Raw genomic sequence first — 19,510 nt, 5'->3', positions numbered from 1 at the left:
AAATTCTCTTCTTTCTCTGTCACAACCCACATAAATAATAATAATATAGTCCCTACCCACATATATAAAACAATGAATTTTAAGTTTGGTTACCTGAAGAGTTCTCACACTTTCTGTAGTTTCACGCCGCAACCTGAAGTCTTCTTAACCCAATTTTTTTCTACTGATAATTGTGAACCTAAAGTAACTAACCCTACTTTTTATTTTAATAAATAAAGTGTGTAGAATATTAAATAAATTAATACTTTACCACACCAATTAACTTAATTATTCAAATCACTCATCAACTAATTAATCGAAGTTACCAAAAAGTTCACAATTTTCCCAATTTAAATTTACGAAAAGAATCTTTTATAAAAGAAGGAGGACTTGTTCTCGAAATGACCTAACCATTCATTATAGGCCTAAAATATAACAGAGGATATTTAGATACCATTAAACTATTGAATGAAGAAGGGGGCAGAGAGATTGTATTGGGAGATTTGGAACATACAGGGAGGCGTCCCGATTTTGGGTGTTGCAGGAGTATTACGGTCGAAGAGGTTAAGGGTGTTGTGCGTAGGATGCGCTGGGGAAGAGTGACCGGACCTGATGAGATTTCCGGAGAATTTTGAAATAGCGCGAGCTCGATAGGTTTGGAGTGGCTGACTAGGTTATTTAATGTGATCTTTAAGAGGGCAACGATGCCCGAAGAATGGAGGTCGAGCGTAATGATCCCTCTATACAAAAACAAGGGGGATATCTAGATTTGCAACAACGATAGAGGTATCAAACTTTTAAGTCATACTATGAAAGTGTGGGAAAGAGTGGTGGAGATGAGGGTGAGGAGAGGCGTGTCTATTTCAGAGAACCAGTTCGGATTTATGCTGGAACGCTAAACTACAGAAGTCATCCATCTTATAAGGAGAATGGTGAAGCAGTATAGGGAGAGGAAGAGAGACTTGCATATGGTATTCATCGACCTAGAAAAGGCTTACAATAAAATTCCATGAGAGATACTATGGAGATGTTTGGAGGCTAAAGGTGTACCTGTGGCGTACATTAGAGTGATCAAGGACATGTATGAGGGTGCCAAAACCAGGGTAAGGACAGTAGGAGGGGACTCAGAGCACTTCCCAGTTGTGATGGGGTTGCATCAAGGATCAACTCTTAGTCCATTTTTATTTGCCATGGTGATGGATGGATTGACGCGATAAATTCAAGGTGAGGTGCCATGGTTTATATTTTTCGCGGACGACATAGTCCTGATCGATGAGACCCATAGCGGAGTTAACGCTAAGCTAGAGGATTGGAGACATACCTTGAAGTCTAAAGGGTTTAAGCTGAGTAGGACGAAGACAGAGTACCTAGAGTGCAAGTTCAATGAGACACCTCATGAGGTTGGCGCGGAAGTTAGGCTTGGTGACTAGGTCATCCAAAAGAAAAATAGTTTCAAGTACCTTGGGTCTATCATGCAAGGCAGCGGGGAGATTGACGATGATGTCACACATTGTATTGGGGCAGGATGGATGAAATGGAGGCTCGCTTCCGGTGTGCTATGTGACAAGAAGGTGCCACCACAACTTAAGGACAAGTTCTACAAAGTGATGGTTAGACCTGCTATGTTATATAGGGCGGAGTGTTGGCCACTTAAGATCTCTCACGTTCAAAAGATGAAAGTTGTCGAGATGAGAATGTTGAGATGGATGTGTGGGCATACCAGGAGCGACAGGATTAAGAACGAGTCTATTCGGGACAAAGTAGGAGTGGTCTCGGTGGAAGACAAGATGCGGAAAATGCGACTGAGATGGTTTGGGCATGTGAAGAGGAGAGACACAGATGCCCCAGTGCGAAGGTGTGAGAGATTGGCCATGGATGATTTCAGAAGAAGTAGGGATAGGCCGAAAAAATATTGGGGAAAGGTGATTAGACAGGACATGACGCAGTTACAGCTTACCGAGGACATGACCTTAGATAGGAGGGTGTGGAGGACTCATATTAGGGTAGAAGGCTAGTACATGATCTCGTTATTCCTACATATTAGTAGGCATATTAGCGCACTATAATTTCTTGTGCTCTGATTTCTATTATTATCTATTACTTTCTGTACTTTGATTACTCTATTTTATCTGTATCGCTTTCGTTATTTGCTTTTTCATATCGCTTTAAACTTCTTAGCCTTATCTAACCTCTTCTTATGCTTCTATTGAGCCGAGGATCTCTCAGAAACAGCCGTCCTACTTTGATAGAGTAAGTCTGCGTACATTTTAGCCTCTCTAACCCCATGTTGTGAATTTCACTAGGTTGTTGTTGTTGTACTAATAGTTCAAGGTATATTTATCTTTTTTCCTAACATATTTTAATGTTTTCATTATCCTATCTCAAATTGTCATATTTCACAGAAGGATTAACGAAATTTCCATGTTGATTCTATGTAACTCATACATAAAATAACATTTCTGGTCACCATGAACCATTTGACAAATTGGCAATTACTAAAATTTTATACAAATTGCAATTACTAATTGAATAGACAGACTATACTGCATTTTAATATGAAACCATATTTGTGAAAGAAAAAAAAACAGAGATACGTAAAAATATTACAAGACATCCACTTTTTTTTATCCTTCTCATTTCCTCTAAATAATTATTGTTGACTCGAGCAAAGCATTCTTGCAATGGTTTTCTTTACAGTTCTTTTTATCACATTCTTATGTTTGTGATTAACATGATACTATTTAAATGATTCCCTTCACTTTGAGTACCCTTTTTTTGAAAATGCAATTTTTCTCCTCAAAATATTAATTCTGATGAGAATCCCCTCCCTTTCTTTTCTTGTAAAAGAAAAAAGGAAATAAATAAATTAAAAGAAAAAAGAAATTGAGGCCAATGGTAACCTTAACGAACTTACAATATATAACAGAACTGGTAACCAAAAAAAACAAAAGAAATACAGATCTAGAAGCTCAACTACTCACAAAAGAATACAAGTCTAATAAATATGGTTTGGAAGGCTGACTAGTCTTTTCACTTGTTGAAAAACAAACCCCTCCTCCTTCCTTTTTTCTTCTCACCAGCCTGCAACAAAGGAGAATAGGAGTTTCAAAACAGCTATCTGATCCCATTTACATCAAAATCTTAAACACCAATTGGCCACCTTGAAAATTAACAAGCAATTTAAGGCCTTTTCTGACTCAGCCACAAGAAAAAGACAAAAAGCTGTAGAAATTTCATCACAAATTGCCAAAATCATTGGTCTATATCCGTATAATTTTAAATGACATTCATAATAAGCATATGGTCACCCCTCAAGGACTGACATATCTCAACTCTCCTGCAATGTATGTATACAGATTGTAATGATGTACAAGTAAGATAGCTGCAAGGCAATGAAGAACAGCAACAGATTCCTCGATCCATAAAAACTAACATTAGTTCTTAAAAGAATCTAACACAGGAATGATATAGCATCAGATACTGGACGATTGATCAAGAAAACTCCTGTATTAGAGAGAGAGCCTTTTGTGCAGAAAAATACCAAGTTTCTTTTTGACAAGGTATTATTACTTAAAATATAATTTCAGCACTAAGCTGGTAATCATCGAGAAATACACAGTTTACCAACCAAAGAATACTAATTCATGTGTGGAAATGCATATATCAGATGCTAGCCGATTTTCATGCCGAGGCAAATAGATAAAATTACACGATCAGAACCATCACGAAAATGGAAAAAAAAGAAAGAGTACAGCACAGATCCAGATGAAAGAGCTCTTCGTGCAGAAAAATCCAGTGTGTTTACTAGACATACAAATTTACATGCAGGAGTGCATGTTTCAGACGCAAGCCGAGAAACTGAAATAAAAATTACATGATCTGAATCATGACTAAAAACAGATCTAGACCACAAATGCACTATGTTTTGTTCAGGGAGCCTGTAAACTTCATTTGAACCTCATAGAATAGAAATTACTATGTATCATTCATATCACAACAATAACTTTCAGATTGTAGAAATCATACCCTTATAATAAATAATCTCATGGTGAGGACAATCGTATCCCTTGAACTGCAAAATAGAGTCACGTGTCACTTAAATAGAGAAATTGTATTGTATGATCACTTGAACCACATTGTCAGATGGTCACATGCAGAAGAAGAGGGCGAAACATAGAAAAGGTAAAAGGTCAAAGATGAAATAATGACATGACATGAAAAGGTAAAATGCTTAAGTTTGATCATAACTATGAAAAACAAAAATATTAGTTTTTTTCTTAATTTATTCCCCATTCTTTTGCTCTCTTTGGGGTGGGGTTGGGGGGGTTTACCAGCTAATGTCTCCTTGATCATTCTCAGCCTTCAAAAGATGCTCAAGTCCCCGACTATCAAAGATTGAAAATTCTGTAGGACTTCCATATGGAATAGAAACCTAGAAGAAGCATAAAGTGGTGAGAGACGAATGGAGACGTAGGAAACAATATAAGTTACAGCAACATGAGCTTAAAACTATTGTTTCTAAACTAGAAGTCATAGGAGAAACAGTACACAAAAAGTACCCATTAATCAAGAAAAAGTTTGTCTCTCTTTCTAGTGTCTTTACAATTAAAAAAAAAATTAAAAAGTGTTTTTACGTTGGAAACAAGAGCTATCATCCTTTACCAATGCTTCTCAAGTTTTTTAGAGAGTTGGAAGTTCCCAAACAGTTTATCATCCTCTACTTTATGAAGACCCAAAAAAAACTTTAGCTTTCTGTCCTCTACAAATATTTCCACCAAGACTTATCAAATGAGAAAAAGGAAAAGGGTTAAATTTACCGGTGTCATCAAAAGCAAAAAAGCTCTAAGGTCCGTTGGGGCTCTAAGCGCAAACAAAATGTGGGCTTTAATGAAAAAAGGCGCAAAGGAAGAAAAAATACATATATATGTTTAGTCCAAGACTAATAATTATAAGCATGAATAATAAATATATGAGCAAAGAAATTGAAAAAAACATTATGATAAAGTGAAATATCAATTGTTTATTGTGCTCATTGGCAAGAGAAAGTATGCCTTAGAACCTTGATGATGACACTAAAGTGCACATAAAGCGAGGCAAAACGCTCAACATGTTTTGAGCCTCACTTCCGGGCTTAAGTGCGGCTTTGACAATACTGAAATTTACCCCTCTAATTTAAGAAATAGTTCACATTTGACCTTCGTTAGACTATTCAAAAACAAAATTGCCCTAACTGTAGACCTGTGTTCAAATATATACCTTTCTCTAACGGAGCCAAGGGTATGGACAAAATATAGGGGAAACTTTGGCCAGTTTCTCGAAGTACATGGATAAATTTGCTCTCTTATATTTACATTTAGCTGGAACATAGGCAATTCGACTAGGAAATCGATGGAATTAGTGGATACTCTAAAAAGGAGGAGAGTTTATAATGCATGCCTTCAAGAATTTAAATGGACAAGGCAAAGATAACACCCTGCCCATTCGGAATGTTTAAATTAACTCGGGGTAAGACTACAAGTGCTTAATATTCTAAAAAAGATGTGTTATGAGGTATTCAAATTGTACAGTGGTTGAATGCTAAGTTTTGAAGTCAGGCAAGTTGTGAAACAAAAGTTATCGCAAGTTACTTTCATAAATTATTTAAAATTTGGATCAAATGTCTCGGAGCTTTTCTCCCAATCTATAGAGTTGGAGGGCCCACTACCAATCAAATCGAAGGTCAATAAGTCTAATTTCCAACACATTAAATCGTTCGCCAACACGACTTCAAAATAGAGAGATATTCGCGTTTTTGCGAGACCGTCAAACAGGCACATGAGGTGATCGGTGGAGGTTTATAAAATATCATCTTTTTTTCGTTTTTTCATCTCATTTTTTTGTTGAAAACCAGAAAACTCATAGCTCAAGACCTGAAATCGTCCTTAGATGTTGGTGTTCTTGGCCTAAGTTCTTGACGGAAGTTGCTCTACATCGCGAGCCTAGTTTGCCCAGTCGATTTCATGGTGCAGCTTCATGAGTGTTGTGGCAGCAGGGGTTTTGACTGTGTGATGGGATTCTGGGAAGCACTCTAAGCTTGAAAGCAAGGTAAGACTCTCCTTTCGTTGGTTTTAGCTTTGGTAAGCCGCGGATAGTATTTTACGGTAGAAATCCATATCTTTTGTCGGATTGTCGTAGCACTTATCATCCTTGTTATTTACAGAGTTTTCACAGTAATTTTAGTGGTGGGAAGTACAGGCAGAAGAGTGTACGCCACACGGATTCATCAGGAAAAGGTATGTGAAGGCTATTCAAAGGACTCATTTGCATCTTCAGTGCCTCTCACCAGAGGGCTCATACACACAAGGCTGAAGGGGTGTACAATAGTATATGCTAAAACACCAATCATTTGTTAGTCTTGTCTACATAATTTAAGGTATATAAACATGTTGCAAACTGTTCATGAATACAAAAATGCAAAAGAAAGAAGACGTACAATTGTAGATTGAGAAAACTTTTCATTGACGAGAACACCACCAGGCCCATTAGCCTTGATGCTATAACCATCCCTCTTGATAGCGAAGGTAGCAGGCTCCCATATATCAAGATATCGTGTCTGTACAACCAAAAACGATAAGAGCAAAAGAAAGCATAGACAAACCAAAATATTTTATTACATGATCATAAGAAATTGAATAAGGTCATTATGATTTCTCCACACCTAGAAACTCATAAATGTCCTTACCGACAATGAAACTTTATATAAAGCATGACCACTATAAAGGGTTTTCTCGATGCAACTATGCATTACAGGATCTGCAAACATAGAAAGAGAGTTCACATAAGATGAGCTGAAAGTACGTGGAGTAACAAAACACAAGCAAGAACAAGGATCTCTGAGATTTTAGCTTGCAAAGAGATCTTCATGCAAATACAAGACAGGAAACGTATTTAGCTTCTGAGCTCATGACAATCCACGGGCATCACTTCAGATGAAAGAGAGTACAGAAAACTCCCCAAAGAAGTGGGTAAAATATTGCTATCTGACTATTAGAATAGAGAGAAGCGAGCGATGACGGAAGGTTAGTGGATTTTCCCACTGCACAGAACTCAGTACTTAGTAACCAAAACCATTCCCAGATAAAAATATAAAGGGCGAAAAAAAATACAAATCAGACAATAACATATCTAGAAAAATATCCCAGTACAACCCTCTGGGTTGTAGCATCACATGGGAAGAAGAAGAACATGATCAAGCAAACCCTAAATAGGCTTCTTTACACTTTTCTCTAATCAGTAAGGAAAACCAGATCAAGCAAATAGAACGTTGAACACTTCAGAACCTGACAAAGTAGCTAAAAAACGACTGAACCTATGCTAACCATGTACTTTGCCCGTCCAAATTTATGTGATGCACATGGAGTTTAAGAAAGAAAGACTGAGGGTTGACTATGAGGTTATGGTGGGATATGCTTGGGTGGTTTGGCACTTCTTTGGGCAATGTCAAACACTGTGAGAGAGTTGATGTTCAGTTGGAAGAGTGTGAGAAGAAGGAGAAGATGAAGGGCATGGTTCCACTAGCGCTAATGTGGATTGTTTGGAGTGAGAAAAACAGGAGAGCTTTCAAAAGTGTAGAGTCAAGTTTCTTTCAGTTGGGAAGTAGTCTCCATTCCCTTTTTTTCTTTGGGTGCACTCAGAAAGCTCCTTCTTGTATAGATGATTGGGTGGAGTTTGTTTATAGAGAATCATATCGTTTTGTAAATTCTCTACTTTTTAGTAGATCTCTTGTATAAGGCCGTTGTGGCCATGTTTGTGAATGAACATACTTTTACTTGATCAAAAAAAAAAAACTGACTTTTGAAACTTGTGGTCTAAAAGAAGTCACAAATATTTGTGTAGCAAAATAAGTAGTTTAAAGTTATATTGTTTCTAAATATAGAAAGATATCATTTGACACAAACAAAAAAAGAAAATGCATCACATAAATTTGGGGTTGGGGGAGTTGGGGGAGGGGAGTAACAAATTTCATATTTTCACAATTCTCCCGCCATCTTGTCAAACAGAAAAAGCTGTCTTTCTAGATCAGATTATTGTTCTCAAAAATATTACCAAAGGAAAAAAAAATAACGGATTAAGCACTAATTTAAGGTTTCCATTCATAAACGTTTATTTGATATAGTGAGCTTTCAAACTGACAAATCCATCTTTCATGAAGTAACTTGTTTGTTCCAACATGGAGAATAATAGCAACAACTATTAGGGATTTCTCATAGTCTCCTAATATTGATGGAGAGAATATTGACTTCTATAACTTGCAATCATAACAGTCAAGTTTCAAAAATTATACGGGAATAGACTTAAAGTACCACAAGTTATCTTCCTATGCTCATTTGCAAAGACCTTCACGAGTTCACCCTGGAAATCAAAAACCAAAAAGTCATTGCAGTGTTTCTCATCAAGATAAACCTAATAAAATAGAACAGCTTTTATTATAATAGATAAAATAAACCATATTATTTTTGTAGTCTTCCCTTTTTATACTAGAATAAACACCAAAGGATGTTTATAAACAGTGAGAATGGAGTTGAATGGTTGAAATTTCACCTTACACCACTTAGGTGTATGGCCGCCTTCTTCTCCCTATTCACGGGACCTCCCCTCCTCATAAAGAAATACAAAACAGACATAAATGAACTATTCGTCTATTTCTGTTGACAAAAGCCTTGAAATTTTAAGGGAAAAGGCATTAAAACACCCCTAGATAAGTTCATGTCTTCGGTAAGCTTAAGATGTGACATATCCTTGTCTAACCACCTCTTCCAATAATTCATGAGTCTACCTCTACCTCTCCTTGTACCCACTATATCCAATGTCCCACACCTCCTCACTGGGGCATCTGCACATTTCCTCTTCACATGCCCAAACAATCTCAACCTCCTTTCTCTCATCTTGTCCATCACAGAGGCCACTCCCACTTTGTCCCGGATATCCTCATTCCTAATCCTATCGCTCCTAGTATGCTCACGCATCCATCTTAACATCCTCATTTCTAACACTTGCATCTTCTGGATATGAGAATTACTGACTGGCCAACACTCCACCCCATATAACAAAGACAATCTAACAACCACTCTATAGTACTTAACTTTAAGATTTTGTGATACCTTTTTATCACACAAGAATCCGAATGCAAACCTCCATTTCAACCACACCACACCAATACGATGTGTGTTATCATCGTCGATCTCCCCATTTCCTATGATCAAAGACCCAAGATACTTAAAGCTTTCTCTCGTTGGATTAAGAAGGATGGAGTAGAGTGCTTTAATTTTTCGGGGGAAGCATGGAGGCTGATATAAAGAGGCAGCAGGGGATAGAAGCACTACCTTCCGTTTTCGGTTGTCCAATGGTTGCACTTCAATAGCAAGGTAAGTATCAACATCGTCAGCAGTGACAAGGTAAGTTGGTTGTTTTGCCCCTGTCACAACAGTGTCATGTGACCTCAAAGGAGAAATAAAGCAGAAAAGATATGTGACTTGTTTAGCGGGATACCCTCTATATAGTTAAAAGATCCATCTTCCAAATGGCGAACCCACTGCAAGTTCAAGAAGAACCAAAAAGAATAAAAATGTTAAGTTCCAACAGGACAACACAAAGCATGAAAGATCAAGTGATCATGATACAAGTGGAACCAGAGAATCAGAAGCGGCAGTAACGGAAACGAATAAGGAAGAAAGCGAGAAAGATCAAAGCAAGGAACACCTCAAAATTGCAACTGGTTGTTCCATTAATAGAGTAGCCACAAGCTTGGAGTCCCTGTCCAGGATAAGCTTCACCAGAAATTTGGAGACCCTCTATTGCAGGTAGTGCCTCTTCATCTGCGGCTGAACAATTCTCAAGATTAAGGCACAGTAACCACTAACCAGCATAAGGTTTGCCTTATACAAACAAAAAAAACTATCAGGGAACAACACAGTTCTCCAATTGTTTGCGTAATTCCTGGTCAGATGTGGACACTACCCCACGGTGAAACTTCTTCGATTTCACATTTCACTTAATCTTCTTGCAGTTTAAATTATGCTACAACGGCAATCAAGCAAAGACACTAAATTCACCTTCTGAATAGGACGATGAAGGTTCCTCGAGAACTGGTGGCAGGTACGGAGAGTATGATGAGCCTGGATCATCTAGCTGTGATGTGTATGGTGAGCTTTTATTAGTCCAATTAACTGAAGGCTCTCTATCATTTTGATGTCTTTCCATGTCAGAATCATCCATCTCATTGCTGCTGATGAGATCACTAAAAGTAACTTGCTTACTGGATGTTTCTTCACTTTTAGGCTTGGAATGTGTATAACCATGGCTTACTGCCAGTTGTGCTGGTATGACTTGCGCTGTAGTGTTCCTGTAGAATCAGGTGATGTAAAGACCCAAAGAACAAAGTTACTCAAAATTGGAACTTAATCAATAAACAAAGTGAAAACAAGCAAATCTTACAAACCATGAAAATAAATAGAAGTCTTAAAAGCAACCAAAATGAACCATGATATAAGAGCACACTATAGAAGGTGTGACATAAATCCTCTTGCAAAAAGAACCAAGTTTGTACCCACGAAAACAAATGTTTAACCTGAGAAATCAGCAGATTAACACAAACCAGATTACCATGTATGAGGGAGAAAGAAGCAAGATGGGGTCCTATAATCTTGACTATGAATTTATGTTTACAACTGCTTCAGTCCAGAAATTAGTCTATGCATAGGTGATCAAGTGTGCTATGATGCTCTTAACAGTTATGATTTGACTGCAAATTTCTAGTTCACAACAATGTTGAAATCTTTATAGTGGTCTTGCAACTGCAGTAAAAGGGCAGAGGACCATCCCATATAGCTTGACTGGCAAAGACTCTCGTAAAGTTAATGATGTCAGCAAATTAATCCAGACATAGTCGCACATTATTGCAAATAAAATAGTTAAAACAGAAAAGGTTAACGTCAAACCCCAGGAGAGGAGAAACAATGGATACTTAAATATAAATTGACAAGGAAATGCCTTAAAAACAACAGCTAAATCAAATATCCATATTGACACTCAACGATTCAACCATAAAAGCTATAAGATATAACTGATAGTCCAAGAACCGCTGCTTGCAAGAGTATAATCAAGACGACAACGCACATTCACACATTATAATTCCATAAGTTCAAATGGGCAACCTTGATTAAATCTACAAATAAGAATAAAAAGGATATAAAAAATAATGCACAAAGAGCCGACAGACACAATGAGGACAGCAGACAAGGACAATTTAACAAGTCATCACAATAAAGCCTTGAAAGTCTGACGGGTTAAACATGCAAGTTATCTAACCAACTATTCACAAGTAGTCCACATCAGGACCTACTTTATCATTGTCAAGCATCAATTGTTTAAAAGTAAAAAAGAAAAAAGAAAAAAAAATAAGCAGTCTTTGAACTTAAGCTTAGAAGGAAATAATCTACAATAAGTTGAAGCTCAAGTGGTAAACTAGCTGTTGAGATGACAACCTATTTAATGATGAAGGTCAAGTGGTATTTGCTAAAGTGAGAGAGAAACATAAAAAGCTCCAAAAGGCATTTGCCTAAATGTTTTTATTACCACTGATGTAAATTAAGATAATCATTTCCATCACTTGACATAGCAGAAAATGGTTAGATATTGACCATTTGTTGGAGGGGTCGATGCCCGTGGGAGATATGAAAGTAGGGTTTTCTGGGCTACTCTAAACAGCATATTATATTGTAAGATAAAATTATTACTTTTCAAAATCCATATCTTCAGACCAATTCCAAAGCAACAATGCAGTCAAAACATTCCTTTTTAATGCTCAAGAAGATCATACAATTTTGACTAAATTGGGATGAAGGGAATCAACTAGAACCATTAAACACAATTAACCAACAAAAACAAACACAGACAGAATCAACCTATACTAGCATCACAACTGCAAAAAAATAATTATTCTTTTCCTTGATAAGGGAACATACAACAGTTGTTCATCCTTAACAAAATTCTGAGCATTTGAGCTTCTTAATCTTTTCTCAGGGATTAAATTTATTTCACATAATCCATTCAAGGCCACATGATATGAATCATTATTTTTCATCATTTTCTGAGGAACCAGAAATGGTAGTTGGAAAATACAATTTTGTGGAAAGATGGAGACATGATTTGGCCATCAATTTCATCCAAAAATGACCAAACATTTGGAGAAGTCAATGATAACAGAACCCACCACCGAAAGCAGATGGTTGGAATTGTACATTCAGTTCACAGTAGCAGTCTCCATTTGATCAGGCTCACCTGCTTGTAAGAGGTGAATACCTCCCCACGTCATCAGTCTCCAGATTTCTTTCTGCATCACGGTTTAGACTACTCTGAGGATTCCTCAAGGGATCCCAGTCTGTTGTAGTCCGAGGATCTGACGAAAGAGGAGCCTTTTCACTGGAATAGGCTTGTTGTGGTACTAGTTCAAGACCTTCTTTAATCTATAAGAGAACATGAGAAATAAGAAATCCATCGTGAATTTGAGAAGAAATTCCTTCCAACATATTATGTCACTAAACTAACTTACACCAGCAGACTGAGGAGGTGAGTGAGCAAAATTTGACAGGTTCATATCTGATCGCCAAGGTGCCATTTGGTACTGAGATTCCTTCAACTTTGCCTACAAAACGAGTACCTATATATCTTCAAGATGTTCAATTAAAGAAGGGAAGTTTATCTCCACATGACTAGTGGGTAAGAGTTAATAGAATTTGTACTTCAAGCAAACATACCTCAGTAACAAAAAGCTTCTCTTGTAAATGTCTAAACAAAACCTGCAATGCGTTGCTTATTGAGCTAGAAAAACTATATTGGCATTTTAGAATAGTTGACTTAAAATAAACCCTGCTTACATTCCATCTACACTTCACAAATTTGGGAATCAAGTTTTTATTTATTTACGATTTAAACAATCCTCACAATCAATTTCATACATTATCCTTCACTCGTTCGCTCTTACATTGTTCACATGATAAATCTTGAACTTCTCTCACTTTTCTTTACTTCAGCCCAATTAATGGAAATGGAGATAATATGATGACAAAACATTATGGAAGACTTACTGAGAAAGAGGACAAACAAATACAAAACTCGATACCTCAGAAATGATGATATGTTTTACCCATCAAATGAGACTATCTAGTGGTTCCCTGTCTTATGTAAGAAGAAAAACAGCTAACAGCTTATACTGGGTATTTTGCACTGGAAGGATGAGTCCTAGAGGATTAAAACTATAGAATCTGACACTATCTCTAGTTTTAGAGAACCCTTAATTTGTCCAGAAAGACTAATTGTTGGGTATTACAATGAACAGACCCAACAAGAGCTGAATGAATATAGAAGATTCATATAGCCGATTCCGACTAACTGGATATTGAGGCATATTTGTTGCTGTAACGTGGCACTACAGCAATTCCAGCTAATCATATACTCCCTCTATTCCATATTAGTTGAATTTCTAAGGTAATGCATACATATTAAGAAAAACATTCAAGGACAAAATTTGAACCATACTTTCCACTATTGCCCATTGTAAAATCATAAATATAACTTTTCAAGTAGTGTGATTTATCTCCTAGAAAATATAAAACTTCAACAAATGAAAGGGAAAATATGAAAAAAGTTTCAAACATCCATCTTGAACTTTGAACAATACAATTATTTTGAACAATGAAAAATCCCTTAGAAATTCAACTAATATGGAATAGAGGGAGTAACTTCTGCTGAGCTCTGGAAGAATTAATCAGTTTACAGTGGTAAGGTAGAATTTGCTTTTACATATGGCATCTGTAGGATGCAACCCTTGGTGCCTTGCATAAATTATTTTTCCTATTTTTCTGTTGCATCTGGACAGGAAGTGGCATAGCATCTGTGCCTTTAGTAAGTAGGCAGGTCAATAGATAGCGCCATGCTAACCTTGACATTGCTGACAATTGACTGTGCATCAGCTACAGGTGGCTGAAGTGAGTACTCTGCAAGAAGTGGCAGCAAAGATGATACAAATGTTGATCTTTCTTGCTGTGCAGCCTGAAAGAACACATTAACCTCAAAAATACTATCGCAGAAGGGGGGAAATTTTGCAATAAAAAAATCAGATAGCAGCTACTGCTGAATACTTATAAAAAGTGCGCATGCACCATCCCAAGAAAACATCGGGCTAATCCTTAAACGTTAAATCTTTTCAGTATGAAGAATCAAAGCCACACAACAGAAATTGATGGCAAATATGCACCATCCCAAGAAAACATCAGGCTAATCCTTAAAAACTAACTCTTTTCAGTATAAAGAATTAAAGCCACACAACATAAGTTGATTGCAAACAGACACATCGTATAACTAAAACAAAAACCAGATGGAGAGAGGCAAATAGTCGCATGGGTGGGAATCTGGGAGATCCAAATAGAATGAACAAGAAAGGCATATTCAACAAACACAATAATCCGAAAATTAGAATACACAGCATGTTCTTCTCCATATGGATCTAATCATTAACATTAACACACTAATAGATGGAGGGAGGAAAATATGAGTCCACGTGAAGGTGCAGGCATACCTGCAGTGCATATGTCAGGCGTATATTTTCCTCAATTATGTCTTGTCTGTACGATATCGCTTTAGATGCAGCATCAACAAGATCTTGTTGCTGCTGATCAAATGCCTACACAGATGTTAAGAGCAAAGACATCAATAAGTTCAAGCCCAAGTAGAGATGAGTGAAATTGACATAACAGTCACTCTGGCCTACCATGCGCATATAAGCAATTCTCTTTTCCAGAACATATTTCTCGTTGCGAATTTGTGCTTCCTACGAAAAACAAAAACCATTCACTTCAACAATAACATATCAAAACAAAAGTGATGTATTAAAAATACAGGCTCTTCATTACCTTGATGGAATATTCAGAAAGATGTTTCCTCATTTGTACGACCTCCTGTTCATGCTCCTGGATCTTCAAAACAAGATCCTAAAATGATACATCACTAAAATTAGGGGAAAGATTGGTATGATGTGTTATAACATGACATTTACTAATAGAAACAGAGAGGGACCTTCTTCATACTGCTGTTAACTTCGTCCACTGGCATCAAACCTTGTCCAGATAAATTGAGCTGTCTGTCATATTCTCCTTCTATTTGATACCTACCTAAGCCAATCTAATGTCACTGTTTCTGTTTGTATCTATGAAGAAAACTGCTGGCTAAAAACTCTTTACACAAACATTATTAATACTGCATTGGTAACACCTAAGTTGTAATGTCTCCACCTGGTAAACTGATGTTTAGATGATGAATTGTATTTATGTAAATACCTGTTGGGTGAAAATGATGCCGAAGGTGATGAGAAATGAGAAACACCAGAATTATCAGTTGTTGTCAGACCACCAGGAAGTGCTCTGAGTGTACCATTCACCTTGCTATATTCGCTTTGGCTCTCTCCCTGATTTTGCAGAGTAGAGTCTAAATCATTTTGCCTGGGATCTTTTGCAAGTAACATATTACTAGACAAATTACGTCCTATACTATCCATGTTTCTAAGTTCAGGAAGTTGACTTCCCAAACTCAAATTTGATGGATGTGCTCCATCAGCCTCATTTAGATGATCCAATTGACCAACTGAATGAGGAGTTTGACCTTTTAGCTCTCCTGATCTCTGCAAAACGTTGAAATCCTAAATATTGTAAGAACCTTGGAAATGTGAGTAGAGTGAAACTGAATTTCTTATCACAAAATTCACAATACATTATTTCAAAGAGGTGCGGGCAGCACAAATGGTATAATTCTATTAGAAAGGATGAGGCGTCTCCGAAGTAAAGTCTTTGTTGAATTGTGTGACCATCTCATCGAAAAGAATCAAAAAGTAAAGTTTCTAGAGAAAGCACAATTTTATTTATTTCATAATGTCTTCAACAGGCCTCCTCAAGTGCGAGGCTAGATTCTTTATGATGAGTCAAGCACATGGAAATTCTTTTGGATAGTGGGTGGTGGTGAAACTCGAACTCAGGACCATTGCCTATGTATGACCATCTCAAATTATTTAATAATGTCTTCAACAATCATAAAAGTAGAACATCATGAAAATGGCTTGGTTAAATATCTATCAAACAGAACCATGACAGACAGTAGAAAACTTCAATGACAAGCTAGAACTGGCACATAAAACTAATCCATTGAACTCCTTGATGATCATGTCAGTCCAAGGGATAATAATAGTACAGATAATTACCAAAATGTTGGGCAGTACATAAGACATAGCAAGTTATAAATTGCTCTAAATAGTAACGACAGAGAGTTCAATTCTAGTTAAATGCAAGCAACATGCTGTTTGACTGTAGTTCCTTTTTTCTAGGATTAGCATACACCCAAACCTACGTAATTCTTGTGAAGTGAAAAAACATCAACTTAAGCACTGTAGCTCAACAAACAGTAATTACACATATTTTTGATGACAAGGGAAACCTACAGCCGCTACCCTTTGGGTGCGCACGGGGTAAAACCCCTGCTCCTATGCAATAGCTCGCAAATCACAAAGGAGAGGTAACCCGCACTAGGGCAAGCCCGGTGCGACAAGCTCGACACAGAAGGCAAACCTCTTGCTTTCGCTGGCAAGAGGTTTCGAACTTGTGACCTCCAACATGGAAGTCCCAAGACCAAATCACTTGGCCACCCCAAAGGGTCAGTAATTACATATTTTATTCATCTTAAATGAAGCTAAAAGTTATTCTGTCATCCTCCTTTTCTTTTACAGTTAAATTCTCTTTCTTGTTCGATAAATGTCTAAAATCTCGGTTACTAATTGGTTAAATTGTGGGCAATATTTTGAATAATATTCTGTGAATTATTTCATTTCTTTTTGCGTGTGTAATGAAAAATCGGTCAATAGAAGAAACAAATTTCAGTAACAGCTGCTATCTCTTGATCTCCTATGTGCAAACTTATTCAGTGAGAATGAGATGGAAACTTATTACCAGTAATGTCAGCAATACAAAATAACTTTTGTGCTCATCTGTTTAAAAAGATTATGGCAATTGTATAAAAGAATCAAAACTTAATCCCTTATTAAAAAGAAAAATAGATATTGGTGCATTTACTACTTGTACTTAGTTCACTGAAAATTAACGGTGCACTTCTCTAAGAGCATCAATTGCATATTTGTTCACAATAATAGCAAAGCACTGTTGGGACATTAACTTTTCCAAATTGGCAGCTTGAGACTGCTGCAGACTTCCTGCATCTCCTGTATAGACGTAATCTTCACAAGAAGTAGCAAATAGGGTTCCCTTCGCAACTAAAATTTAGTCTGGTCTCCTAGTTATAAATCTGTTATCACATGAGATAATCATCATCTGTCTACGGAAGCAATCTGCAGCAAACACTTGTCAAGAGCTGTAACTGAGATCTCTCTCTGTTCATACTTATCCTTTCTAACTTAATCCAGGCAATGTATTGTAACTATATCTGCATCATTTTTCTAAGAATGGTAAATTTGTAACTATATTTGCATTCTGTTTTGCTTTCCTCCCCCAATCTCCTCATTTCTAAATCAAAGAACTTTGATGATCCATCCACCAAAATATTGACAACCTGCAGCCTCGTAAAGACCATATTGAGGAAAACAACCATCTCTTCCTATATTGTAAATTTACAGCAAAGATTTGGGGAAAGAATTTCTAACCTTTTGGGCATTTATTGGTGTATGTATGCCAAGAATAACACTACAGCTATTGCAAGAATGGCGAAGAAAATGTATACATAAGTCGTCGAACAACATATGGAAGAATTTTACAGCCAGAGTGTGGTGGTGCATCTGGAAAGAAAGAAATGGATGGCTGTTCAAGGACAAGAAGCACGCTGTTATGTTGCATTTTTTTGCTTAATTTTTGGTGTAACATTGCTGTTGTAAATGTGACTGAAAATAGTGTCACCTGCCATGATTCACTTCATTCAGTCATCGCATAGCTTGTAATGTGCTCTCTTGGTCTTGGTAATTTCCCCAGCTAGCATTGCCTTTATGCTGGGTACTAAATTAATAAAAGCATAACTGCAAAAAGATACTGAAACACTACATCCATTTAGTCTTAACCATTATCTGCTTCAGTTCTGAGGAAATATAGGATACTTTTTTTTCACTTCAGTGGATCCTTTCCGTCACCGTACTTTTTATGTGGTAATTATCCAAGTCAACAAAATTATTCTAAAGGACGCTGCTTAAAACCTTAAACAAATTAATAATGGACTAGCAGCATGTACTTCAATGCATGGTAGTTAAATTTTAACAAGGGAAAAGGGTCGAACATACCCTCAACTATTGAAAATAGAACTATTATGCCCTCCGTTTGGCTTTGGTAACAAAAATACCCTAGCAGTTAATTTATTGGCTCAGTTATGCTCCTAAAACCTAACAAACTTCCATGTGTGATTTTAATCCAATGAAAAAACTTTCCATGCTGACGTGGACACCCAAAATTAATGGGGAGGAATATTTATATTTTAGCAAAATGCCACATGGAACCAAATAAGAAGATCTCAGAATAGATGGCTAAGGTTGCAGCGGGAACTTGGTTTGGGACAGGAGTAAGGCTTGTTGGAACCAGGTTAGGTGCCGATATAGGGATAATTGGAACAGGTCTTGGAGCTATTGGCAGTTGACTAAGTAATGCTGGAAAATTTATGAGAAATAAATTGATGAATTGACATTCCAGTAGTTCAAAGAAGAGTGGTTTCCTCAAGATGTACTTGCAAGTGCTGACTAGTTATGTGAACTAAGGCTCAATCTTCTTTTAAGAATCCAAATTTTAATGTTGACAATGTCTTATTTGAAGAATGAAGATTAAGTTGTTGATAAAATCAGTGTTGTGAAAGGCGATCGCCTCGTCGCCAATGGCGAGAGGCGAGGCGACCCGCGACAATTAGCTTTGTGACGAGGCAATCTTCAAAAGGCGACGCCATGGCTACAATGACGACAATGGCGACAAAGGAAAGAAAGGCGTTGCCTTTTGTATTTTCTTAAAAAAAGGCGATCAATTTAGGGTTTTAAAGTTTAAAGGCAATTTTAGGGTTTTCTTTCCAAATTTGCACAGTTGCACTCTTAGACTTCGACTCCAACCAGTCGACTCAACTAGACTTCTCCGGCGACCAGCTAGACTTTTCCAATGACTCCAAAGTCCCACAAATACATATTTCTTCGTTTCTTCCTCTGTTTCTTTTTCCTTCTTCTTCTTCATACTTCAGTTCAGAGTTACTTCTACCTCTGTTTTTTTTCTCACTGTTGACTTTTGTACTTTTTTTTCTCATTCAGGTTCTAGACTTTTAGTATGTATTATCTATTATCAGTTTTTGAATTGAAATATTTGCTAATATGTTATTGCTATTGAGATTTTGATTATTTATATATGAAATTAAATATTTCAATTTTTTGGTATTAATTGGTGCCGCACTTCAAAAAGGTGAGCGCCTCGCCTTGTAGCAGACC

The 19,510-nt window shown here is 36.9% G+C and overlaps 1 protein-coding gene across 7 annotated transcripts in view; it reads right to left on the bottom strand.

Annotated features, from left to right (window-relative positions):
- Positions 1-2,862: 2,862 nt before the first annotated feature.
- Positions 2,863-19,510, bottom strand: part of LOC129874467 (uncharacterized) — a 30,822-nt gene continuing 14,174 nt past the window's right edge. For 4 of the 7 annotated variants that reach the window (XM_055949751.1, XM_055949753.1, XM_055949752.1 and 1 more), the window contains exons 4-22: positions 15,351-15,691; positions 15,091-15,181; positions 14,928-15,005; positions 14,786-14,845; positions 14,594-14,698; positions 13,957-14,067; positions 12,774-12,815; positions 12,569-12,661; positions 12,298-12,482; positions 10,071-10,360; positions 9,718-9,839; positions 9,508-9,550; positions 9,342-9,433; positions 8,322-8,370; positions 6,701-6,771; positions 6,452-6,571; positions 4,311-4,411; positions 4,006-4,051; positions 2,863-3,060 (exon numbers count right to left, since the gene is read on the bottom strand). In XM_055949751.1, coding sequence (XP_055805726.1) covers positions 3,010-3,060; positions 4,006-4,051; positions 4,311-4,411; positions 6,452-6,571; positions 6,701-6,771; positions 8,322-8,370; positions 9,342-9,433; positions 9,508-9,550; positions 9,718-9,839; positions 10,071-10,360; positions 12,298-12,482; positions 12,569-12,661; positions 12,774-12,815; positions 13,957-14,067; positions 14,594-14,698; positions 14,786-14,845; positions 14,928-15,005; positions 15,091-15,181; positions 15,351-15,691 — 2,091 coding nt within the window. In that variant the 3' untranslated portion in view covers positions 2,863-3,009. Of the gene's footprint in view, positions 3,061-4,005; positions 4,052-4,310; positions 4,412-6,451; positions 6,572-6,700; positions 6,772-8,321; positions 8,371-8,838; positions 9,212-9,341; positions 9,434-9,507; positions 9,551-9,717; positions 9,840-10,070; positions 10,361-12,297; positions 12,483-12,568; positions 12,662-12,773; positions 12,816-13,956; positions 14,068-14,593; positions 14,699-14,785; positions 14,846-14,927; positions 15,006-15,090; positions 15,186-15,350; positions 15,692-19,510 lie in introns of those variants that run through there. The other 3 variants (XM_055949755.1, XM_055949758.1, XM_055949756.1) reach the window with 3 other exon arrangements.

This window comes from Solanum dulcamara, chromosome 11 (genome assembly GCF_947179165.1).
Source record: "Solanum dulcamara chromosome 11, daSolDulc1.2, whole genome shotgun sequence".
NCBI classification, from domain to species: Eukaryota; Viridiplantae; Streptophyta; class Magnoliopsida; order Solanales; family Solanaceae; genus Solanum; species Solanum dulcamara.
This window is presented reverse-complemented; position numbering and strand designations above follow the sequence as displayed.